Source organism: Aptenodytes patagonicus, chromosome 1 (genome assembly GCF_965638725.1).
Source record: "Aptenodytes patagonicus chromosome 1, bAptPat1.pri.cur, whole genome shotgun sequence".
In the NCBI taxonomy this organism is placed as follows: domain Eukaryota; kingdom Metazoa; phylum Chordata; class Aves; order Sphenisciformes; family Spheniscidae; genus Aptenodytes; species Aptenodytes patagonicus.
The window spans coordinates 196,401,970-196,413,094 of NC_134949.1; the positions used below are offsets into that span (position 1 = coordinate 196,401,970).

An 11,125-nucleotide genomic window follows, 5' to 3' on the forward strand; every position below is an offset into this window, starting at 1 on the left:
ACATGAACAGTACTGCTACACCTCATACCATGTCTGAATCTCTGAGTAGCTTTAGCTTCACAGTGAGACAAAATAGATCTGCTAGGTGCAATTGCTCTGCTGTAAGGAGGAAAAGAAACCAGACTCAACTGGAAAGAAATTCATTGCCATTACCAAAGACTAGGTCACGTGCAGGTACCACCTGTTTTAAATTTAAAAGAAAAGAAAAAGTCAAAGTAGATGATAACCCCTGCAGAGAGAGATAAACTTGTGCTGTGTTCTGGGGATACCAAAATTGCAAATCAAATGAAAACTGCCAAGATCAGTCTATGTAAGAATTATAACATGAAGGAGAGTCTACAAAGCTCTCAGAATGGGACTTGGTGTGTACTACAAGCGTGACTCTGGCCTCCTGTGCAGATCTGAGTGAGCTTCATCAGTCTGACAATGATGTACAAGAGCAGTTGGATCCATGACCCTTTCTTAGGTGTAGTAAGGGAGAGTTGCAAAGGAGCAAAAAGCTAAAATCTAGTTACCTAATTTTGAAAAGCTAAAGATGTTGGGGGAGTAGATGGCCAAAAAAAAAGCAGTGTACGCAGCTCATAGAGAGCGAGAACTGCCATCCTTTCCCATTGTTTCAAGTGCAGAAGGGTTTCTGAAAATGCTTACGATCATTTTTGCCAAGAGACAATCTGTAGTACTCTTTGTGTAAGAGAGATTTTTATTTCAAGGACACGAGAAATAAAAACTTGGCACTGGAAAATGAGCTTATTGTTTTATAGTAATGCCAGAACACTGTTTAACTCTGAAATAAATATTTCTGGGCTCCTCATTAGATTCTGGGAAATTATCGGAATAGATTTCAAGACAATACCGTAGCTACTTTGGAAGTCCTTTTCTATGTTTAAAATAAGCTACTGTTTCCATTTTCAGGTTTGTGTCCTTATACAGAGGACCATGTCATACATACAAAGTACAAAGACTCAGTGAGTCAACATCATACAAATTTTGTATTCAGGCATGTAATGAAGCTGGTGAAGGTCCCCTTTCTCAAGAATATGTTTTCACTACTCCCAAATCTGTTCCAGCTGCCTTGAAAGGTAAAGGTGCTTCTTTTTTCATTTGGGGGTGGGGGGGATGGCAAGTTGTTTTTGGTATTGTATTTGGGGTATTTAGAATGCTAAGCCCTTTTCCAAGTGCAGGTAGGGATAGTAAGGGAATGCTTCTTTCATGTAATTGCTTAAAGCCTAAAATATTCACTCCAAAAATGAGATACTTGGGGTTTATGCATTCTTTGACATAAGAAGATCTGTACTTAGAATCCTTGCTTACTGGGAGAGAGTAACCAGGCTGTTACAGTAATTTGAGGTGAAAATTCTTCCTAGCATGTTTAGAATAATTTTAAACATAGCAGCTTTTGTGTTTTTGCATACGCTACACACTTGCAGTCACCAAATTTTACTTGCTTTCTCTTGGATGTTACCTAAACTAGCAGTAGAGACCTGTGTGAATTGTTAGTTGTTCTAGAAAACATTGTAGGAAGAATACATTTGAATCTGAATCTTTTGTTTCTCTGAGACAAAATAGCAGATAGAATACAGAATTTTATGAGTCATTAGAATATAACGTTAAGTGATGGGAAAAGCAGAGCTAGCTGTCACTTTTGTGTTTTCTTCCTTCAGCACCAAGGATAGAGAGAATAAACGATCACACTTGTGAAATCGCATGGGAGGTTCTGCAGCCCATGAAGGGTGATCCAGTTATCTACTGTCTTCAGGTCATGGTGGGAAAAGACTCAGAATTCAAACAGGTATGATGTGTTTAAGTTATTGCATTTTTCTTCAGTTAGTATTTGTGATAACTAGTTTAGAATCATAGAATCGTTAAGGTTAGAAAAGACCTCTAAGATCATCGAGTCCAACCATCAACCCAACACCACCATGCCCACTAAACCATGTCCCTAAGTGCCGCATCTACATGTCTTTTAAATACCTCCAGGGATGGGGACTCCACCACTTCCCTGGGCAGCCTGTTCCAATGTTTAACCACTCTTTCAGTAAAGAAATCTTTCCTCATGTCCAATCTAAACCTCCCCTGGCGCAACTTGAGGCCATTTCCTCTCGTCCTATCACTTGTTACTTGGGAGAAGAGACCGACACCCACCTCGCTACAACCTCCTTCCAGGTAGTTGTAGAGAGCGATGAGGTTTCCCCTGAGCCTCCTTTTCTCCAGGCTAAACAACCCCAGTTCTCTCAGCTGCTCCTCATAAGACTTGTTCTCCAGACCCTTCACCAGCTTCGTTGCCCTTCTCTGGACACGCTCCAGCACCTCAATGTCTTTCTTGTAGTGAGGGGCCCAAAACTGAACACAGTATTCGAGGTGCGGCCTCACCAGTGCCGAGTACAGGGGCACGGTCACTTCCCTACTCCTGCTGGCCACACTATTTCTGACACGGGCCAGGATGCCATTGGCCTTCTTGGCCGCCTGGGCACACTGCCGGCTCATGTTCAGCCGTCTGTCAACCAGCACCCCCAGGTCCTTTTCCGACAGGCAGCTTTCCAGCCCCTCTTCCCCAAGCCTGTAGCGCTGCATGGGGTTGTTGTGGCCGAAGTGCAGGGCCCGGCACTTGGCCTTGTTGAACCTCATAGAGTTGGCCTGGGCCCATCGATCTAGCCTGTCCAGGTCCCTCTGCAGAGCCTTCCTACCCTCGAGCAGATCAACGCTCCCGCCCAACTTGGTGTCATCTGCAAACTTACTGAGGGAGCACTCGATCCCCTCATCCAGATCATTGATAAAGATACTGAACAAGACCAGCAAGATTTAGATTAAAAAATATTGTGTTCAGTACGTTTTTAGTCACCATGCTAACTTTTTGTTACTAGATAATATAAGGCAGTGTCTCCTACAAACATTGTCATAGAGAAAAGAGATTTAAGTAATATAAATTCTGCAGTAAGTTGCAGCCTCTCTGGGTTACACTGATGTTTACTAAATACAACTTGACACCTCAAGTGGTGAGGAAATTGTCCACTAATGGGAAGAACTGACAAAAAGAAAACATCGACCCAATGGTACCGAATTGAGACTTAAGAGAAAAAGAACAACGGATTCTCTTTGCAGTAAGAGGTGTTTGAAGGCAGTAAACAGTATTATAAAAGCTTTGATGTTGTCAAAGTCATACTTCTGTACAGAGAACTGCAGATAGGAAAGACCCCCTACTTACGCAATGTAGACGTTCAGGTGTAGGGAAACTTTTTAAATATAATTCAGTGATTAGGTTTTTACCATAGGACCATTTCAGTAGTGGGGCATGCTTGTAACTACAAGGGTTGAGCAGTTGGGAGTGTGTTTTAATTTCAGGTTTGATTATCGAAAGATGCAGTTCGAAACACTAAGCTACAAATTAGTCTGCATCTAAAAGAGGATGTGCAGTGCTAATTTTGCTTCCCTATAAGCTGCCTGATAATTGACATGAAATTAGGCTTGGAAACTCTGTTTCATGCTATTAAGCAAGCAGGTTTCCTTCCAGAAAGGAATCACAATTAATTCTGGTATATTATAATTTTATTATAGGTCAATATTAAATAAGTTTTGCACGTGCTTTGGTAGATTATAGGCCTTAATATTTTCATAATTCATAACTTTTAGTGTAGTGCTGTGTTTGTTATGTCCATTTGTTAAGTTTTTCAGTAAGAGATGAACCATATTCCAAGGTGTTTGTTATCTTGCCATGTGAATATTCTTTGTTGTAACTTGAAAATTGTAAATGCAACTTTAAGCATGTAAGTAAGGCATGGTCAGCGTTGCTTCTAGACACGGAGTCAAATCATGCTTTGATTAGCAACGTGCATTGCCAAATGAGCTGGACAAGAAAATAAAGGTTATGCTTTAAGCCTGGAAATAACAAAGTAGACTGAGGTGCATGATTCCTTTTGCCTCTCCAGAACAGTTTAGTGCAGTAAATTAAAATAAAATGAGAAGACTAGTTTGCAAAAATTAAAATTGGAACAGTCAAGAAGTAAACACCGTGGAAACGGCCTTTAAGATACTTAGACATGATGGTGACAATTTTCTTTGACATGGAGAAAAAATAAACTGCCTGGAAGTCCACTCCAAGCTGTTTACTACCATTTCCTTGTCAAAACTTCACTCTCCTCTCCTCCTGCTCCCTGATCCATCAGCCAAGTTGCTCATGTCGTTGTTCCCTACGTGCTTCAGACAAAATAAGTTAGTGATCTGCTGTTTGAGGTATATACATCAGTCAAGCTCTTAAAGGGGTTAGGAAGCAACCATATAAATACCCCAAAATTTTTGAGAAATCAAATTGTACTGTGCTACCCACGTAATGGCTCAGTACCTATTGATATACCTATAAACAGAAAATTGCACCCGCACGGGATTTCCTTGGCTTTTGCAGCACCTTTACATAGCGGCAAATTAATTAATTTGAGAAACCAGCCTTTAGATTTCACTGGATTAGGCACTCCATGCTGAAGAGTTGTGAACTCACGTTAACCAGCCCACTGAGACACCCTCGGAGAACATCCTAATAAGTCATCTGTGTCTTGGGATCTGATGAAATTAAGAATCACAGAGAGGACTCCTTGCGGTTTTCCTGATGATAAAATGTTTATTGGGATAAATTATAATATTTTAAACACACGATATCTTAACTACAACAAAGTATGTTGGATTGGGTTAGACTTAATGAAGTAGCTTGATACAGAGTTAATTACCTAAAATCCTGTGATACGGTATTGTGTATTACATCCCATGGCGTAGTATTTACGTTGTAAGTGGTCACTAAAACACCTTAACGCTGGGGCTTCTGACAGAGTTTATTTGGCGTGTACTCGCCATGCCGTAAAAGCACTTGCAGTTCTTTTCCAGTGTTTCACCAAAAGGACTGGAGGCTTTGTCTGGCATTTAAATTGCATTTGTGAGCTTTTTGTCCATTTTTCTTTGCATGGGTGAAAACACTGGTGAGGAGTCATCCTTTTTACAGTTACCTTCACCATAAACAAAACCATACTGAGATATATATATGTATGTAGGACGTTTTTACTTGATGTATCGTTTTTTTTCTTTATTGCCAGATTTATAAGGGTCCAGACTGGTCATTCCGATACACAGGCCTCCAGCTGAACTGTGAATACCGTTTCCGCGCATGTGCCATTCGACAGTGCCAAGAGACAGTAGGTCATCAGGACCTGATAGGCCCCTACAGTGCACCAGTGCTATTCATCTCTCAGAGGACTGAACCACCGTCAAGCACCAACAAGGACACTGTGCAAACCACAAGGACACAATGGTCACAGAGCGACCAAGTGTGTGCTGCTGTCATCCTTGCACTTTTTGCTATCTTTTCCATTCTGATTGCTGTTATCATTCAGTACTTCGTAATAAAGTGAAGAAAAGAGATTTATTTTAGAATGCTGCCCATTACATTTTACTTTCTCATAATCTAAAAGTAATTCTGTTATCTTGCTTTTACAAAAACAGGCATTTAGCACCGGCATTGGGACTGATGCAAACCTTTTCAGCCACTTTAAAATGCTTACTGGTAGGTATAGGCTGACACATGTTACTAGAACGCAAGCCACAGAAATACAATCTTTTCTTTAATATGCCTTTTTGCAGTACAAACTATATGGGGCAGGCAAGTAGTGTTTAATGAAAAGGGTTTGACCAGTAAAGACGAGTGTGAAAATGGTTTCCTGGCCCACACTTTTAAGGGTTTCTACCATAACAGGGAAGAATGTGTAGATCGCATTTAAAACTTACACTAACAAACTTGTGCTGTATACAATATTAATCTGATGCTGTGAAAGCAATTTAGCGCTGTATTTCTACCTCCTCATTTGTCTTAATTATTTGGGAAGCAGGATTTATGCTGAAAAACAGAAGGGGCTTTTCTCAGGCAGCAAATAATAAGCTGGATGGAAGAGTATGCACGAAGGAAGCTTCTTATCTGATAAATGTGGAGTTCTTCACTGCAAGTAGATGTTTTCGAAAGACTACAAGGGGATGGCACAAGTGGTTTATCTTACCCCCAGGATTTGATGTTTACTTACAAAAATGCCTCTTTTACTTCTTACGAATATAGAAGGGAGAGTGTGAGAGAACTTCTTAGACTTACTATTTAAATTGAAAAACACGTTTTCCGAAGTTGACCTTTGATTGGATGCAGTTTATACAGATGTCTGTGCCCTCTGATTTTGGCTAGTTAATAGATTTTTGAGATAAAATCCATTACTGAATTTTTGCTGTTTCCCCAGCATTCACTTGCCATATCCACCAGAATCAAGCACTGCCTTTTTTTTGTTTTCTTTCTGTCTTTCTTTGGGGCACCAAATCAGAAGACGAAGTGTAGTAATTTGCACCAGAAAACTTAAAGCTGCTTTTTTCTTGAGATCCTAATGTTTAATGTAATGTCTCTTTGGATACTGTACCAAATTGTTGATTGCATGTAGTTAATGTTGCATTAGAGCACTTTGCAATTGCATAACTCATCAATGTTTTGTGAGCTTGCATTTGTGAGTTCTTGAATGACCAGACTGAATTTTATCAAGTATCCCATTGAACATCTTGCTAGATGTCAATGATTGCCAGTGACACAAAGCTTGTAGTGAAACTATCTTTAAAAAAAAAAAAAAAAACACCTTGTCTCATCACACTTACGTTATTTGTTATACACTTTGTAATTAGCTATTTTTAATTTATTTGAGTTACAAGATAGTGGATCATTAATGACTTCTAGTTGTGTTCAGTTTAGCATTTTTAATGGTATTAAACACTTCTGTCGGTCTTAAGAATAATAATAAAAAAAGGAACCTCTGTCTTGTGCTTTGAAGATCTCTGAAGAATTTCTCTTATATTAGAACGGGCATGTATTGTAATTGTTTATACGTCCAATGATCTGTGCTGTAGAATAATGTTGCTGAGTTTCATTTTAAAAAAAAAAAAAAAGAAATGGCAAAGAACTTGGCCTCCACGTGGCGAGAACGATCTGTCTTTAAAATGTACTGTATGTTTACATTTTATTTCTAATTTGTCATTTGTACGTATAGGCTGATACCTTCCTGCAGGATACCGCGATAACTGATGTTTTCTAGAACCTTCTTAAAAGTGCCATGTTTGGCAGTGCAAATGAGGTTGCGTGTAACAGCCCAGAGATTTCTTATGGTTGAATGTCTAAAACGGTAAGATTTGTTACTACAGTTAATCTGCAGTGACTTATGTTTTTCATAGTAAAATTCAAATGAGCTCCTATTTTTGATAGTCATTTAATAGTGTATTTGCCATTTGAGCCTCAGTGCGTATTACTGCATTGAAGACAGTTTTTAATGTAATCTTAATTTTACCTCATATACTGTACATTCCAAAAATAAATAAAAAAAAGAAAAACTCTAAACTTTTTAAAACGTTATAGATACACTACCAAACATATCACTTTACAATTGTACAACGTCGGACTCCATGAAGACAAACCTGTATAGTCTGATAGAAAATACATAAACTATGTAGCAAAGTATCTTTAAAAATCTGTGGAAAATAAAAGTATCATTCTTTTTTGTTGTTGTTGTTGGTCAGTCCTGTCTGCATGTAAGGCTGCTGCTGAGGCGCTTTTTCTCTCCCCGGCTGCCCGGCGGTGATGCTGGTGTTGCCATTAGGCGGGGTGGGGGACGGCGGGTGCCCCTCTCCCCTCAGGACGGCTGCGGGCGCTTCCCTGAGGCAGCGGGACCGTGGGGCAGGGCGGAGGCGGCCGCTACCTGAGGGGTGGTGGGTGCCGGGCGGCCCCCACTGCAGCCCCCCACCGCGGGGCAGGGACGAGGCCGGAGGAGCGCCGCTGCCCCAGGCAGGGCACGTCCCACCTCGCGGAGGCAGTGGAGGCGGCCATGTCTCCTGGCGGCGTGTGGGGTGGTGGCGGGAACAGCAGCGAGGGCGAGCCCTGGCTGTGGCTGCCTTGCGACGAGCAGCTGTGCTTGGCGCTGCCGGTGCAGGTGCTCGTCCCTGTCACGGCTGTCTGCCTGCGGCTATTTGTGGTCGGCGTGGTGGGCAACGTCCTGATGGTGCTGGTCATCTGTGGCTACTGTGTCATGAAGACCACCACCAACCTCTACCTGGGCAGCAAGGCCGCCTCGGACCTGCTTATCCTCCTGGGGCTGTCCTTTGACCTCTACTGCCTCTGGCGCTCCCGGCCCGGATCTTGGGGCAGCTGCTGTGCCACCTCTCCCACTACCTCAGCGAGGGCTGCACCTACTGCACCATCTTCCACATCACCGCCCTCACCGTGGAGCGCTACCTCGCCATCTGCTTCCCCCTCAAGGCCAAGGTGGTCATCACCAAGCGCCGGGTGAAGGCCGTCATTGGCATCCTCTGGGCTTTCGCCTTCCTCTCTGCCGGCCCCTCCTTCTTCCTGGTCAGCGTGGAGCAGCCCAACAACCACACCGACTTCAGCCGCGAGTGCAAGCCCACCCCGCAGGCCATGGAGTCCGGCCTGCTGGCCACCATGTTCTGGGTCACCACCTCCTACTTTGTCCTGCACCTCATCTGCCTCAACATCCCCTATGGCTTCATCGTCCGGGAGCTGTGGCGGAGCAACACCCGCCTGCGGAGCACCAACGCAGTCCTGTGGAAGAAGGGGCACCACCAGACTGTCAAGATCTTGGGTGAGTCCCTCCTCTGTCCCCCCCTCGGGCTGGGGGGGGCACAGCTGGGGCTAGGACCGGGGCTGAGGGGCCACGGCTGGGGCTAGGACCGGGGCTGAAGCACCTGCAGCTCCCACGCAGAGTAGGGATAGCGCAGGGGAACATCCCAGTCACGCTGCCGAGCCCTCCAGTGCTCTCGGGGACCGCCGCGACAGGGATTTCGCTCCCTCAGGGCTGAGGCTTCAGCTGGTGTAGCATTGCACATCCAGCAGCATGACTGCCTTCTGTAGAAATACCCTTTTTCTGAATTGTACCAGGCAGAACCGAGTACAAGGTAGTCTGCAACTTCAGAAATACTGTGGTAACTTCAGTAGTCTCTTCCAGTGGGCAGCAACACCTCTGGATAGTAAATTTCTGCTTCTGAAAAATAAGTTTGATTTTCTTAGCAGTCTTTCGTAGCCCTCCTAGGAGTAGATCCACTGGTTGCCCAAGCAGGCTGAAAAACAGCAGCTTAACCCTTACGAGCTGTTTGCAGACAAACCACATAATACCAAAGGGCTTCCTGCTGATGTAGGATGCTGTTAATCTTTAGTTTATTTTCTTAGTCATACATTCATTAACCTAGTATCAGGCTCTGGGAAGTTAGAGATCGCCGTCTGCCCTGGGGCTTTAAAGTTTGTAAATAGTGACTGATCTGAAGAAAAAAAAAGGAAAGAAACGGAAAGAAAAAAGAAATCCAACTATTGACTAATGAGCATAAAACAAAATGACCTGGTTATTTTTTTTTTCTACCTTCAGTGAAGGTTTTACATGCTACATGGGAGACTTCTTTTACCAAGGATGTAATCAGCTGGATGGAAGTAGCATAGCACAAAGGAAAGAAACTAATAAGCCGGAGAGAGTACATTTTGCTAACTTATTTGAGGAAGGTATTTACGTTGGAGTAGGCACAAGGTTTTCCAACAGAAACACCCGTGTCCACGATCTCCTCAGAATCCACCGAACCAGACCAATTCCCCCTTATCTCAAAGAGCCAGCAGCACTACACATGTGATGTATTTCAGGCGTAAACTTGCTTTGGCTATATCCCGTTTTTTTAAGCTCTGAGAAACACAAAGGATGCTCCATAAATTATTATTTGTTTTACTTACGTGCCTTTATAAACAAAAATAATTAAAAATATGGATACAGTATTACGCTTATTTAATTGTTGCTCATCTATTCCTCCTATGTTGCCATTGCAAGAGTGTTTGTATTTGTATTTGTTTGTATTGTGCTAAAATGGGACTCAAGACCATGAGAACAGCTGGAGTGACTCAGGCTAGAGATCCATCTAATCAAATAGCTGTCTCCAGCAGTAATTGTCTGGGGATGCGTGTAGGAGCTTCAGCGGAAAAAAATCAATAGACCAACTACACTGTAAGTCTTTCTATTAGCAACCATCCCATTACAACAGTGCGAAGGCAGTGGGAGCTTGGGTGGCTGAGGTTCAGACCTTACGCTACGGTCTTTTTCAGTAATGTAGACATATTAAAGAACAGCTCTGTAGCGAATGGAGCTGCTGTGTGCTTCCACAAAAACACCTTTTCTTATTCTGACTTCTGTTTTCCTACCACATACATGGCGTTACATACGTGGCCGAGGAGAATCTTTGTTGTGCCTGATGTTATTATATGGATGTTATACCACTGTTAGTTGTTTACATTTTTCTCAGCAAATTCATCTCATGGTTTAGCTGAAGATTTTACCGGTTACCTTTTAATCCAAAGACTAACAATCAGCCTTGGTGCTATTCCCGTTTTCATGGTTTTCCAACAATTTAATGCTGTTATTTCTATATATCATTTGTACCGGTTAGAAGAACCTGCAAAATCAGCCACGTAAAATTTAGTTTACTGGATGGTTGAAAAGTTAACTCACTCCTTGACTGTCACACGTGTTATTTTGTCTTACAGCTGTGGTGGTTCTGGCCTTTGTAATTTGCTCGTTGCCTTTCCACATTGGCAGGATCATACTTATAAACACCCAGGACACCAGGATGATGCTGTTCTCCCACTACTTTAACATATTCGCTCTGCAGCTTTTCTACCCGAGCGCATCCATCAACCCTATCCTCTGCAACCTCACTTCGAAGAAGTACAGGGCAGCAGCCTACAAGCTGCTGTTGCCACATCGAGCTGCAGAAAGGGCTTTCATGGTAACGAAAGATGCTGGTGGCTACACAGAGACCAGTGCTAGCACAAGAAATGAGTACGCCACCAGCTTCTGATACTGCAGCCCGCGCTTTTCCAGGCGTTCTCTGCAAAGGAAGGGAACTTCATTGTCACGGGAGAGTCGCAAAAGGATGGACATTTGTCAGGCCGTGGAGTATTTTGTAACTGTTTGTATTTTGAAATACTTGTATGTTTGTTAACAGAGCAAGCAGGGACCATAAAGTAGTGAGAATGACGTGCAACTCATGAAAGATAACTCATTAGGAAATGCTGGAGCAAATT

General features: G+C 42.8%; 2 protein-coding genes across 6 annotated transcripts in view; both read left to right on the forward strand.

Annotated features, from left to right (window-relative positions):
- The window catches only part of FNDC3A (fibronectin type III domain containing 3A), a 124,908-nt gene extending 117,355 nt beyond the window's left edge, over positions 1–7,553 (forward strand). For all 5 annotated transcript variants that reach the window (XM_076363880.1, XM_076363879.1, XM_076363878.1 and 2 more), the window contains 3 exons: positions 913–1,079; positions 1,662–1,789; positions 5,076–7,553. In XM_076363880.1, the coding sequence (XP_076219995.1) occupies positions 913–1,079; positions 1,662–1,789; positions 5,076–5,390 (610 nt within the window). In that variant the 3' untranslated portion in view covers positions 5,391–7,553. The remainder of the gene's footprint in view (positions 1–912; positions 1,080–1,661; positions 1,790–5,075) is intronic.
- Positions 7,554–7,877: 324 nt separating this feature from the next.
- Positions 7,878–10,899, forward strand: MLNR (motilin receptor). Its single transcript, XM_076339306.1, is given in 3 exon segments — positions 7,878–8,181; positions 8,184–8,651; positions 10,586–10,899. Coding segments are annotated over 3 exon segments (1,086 nt in total).
- The last annotated feature ends 226 nt before the right edge of the window (positions 10,900–11,125 follow it).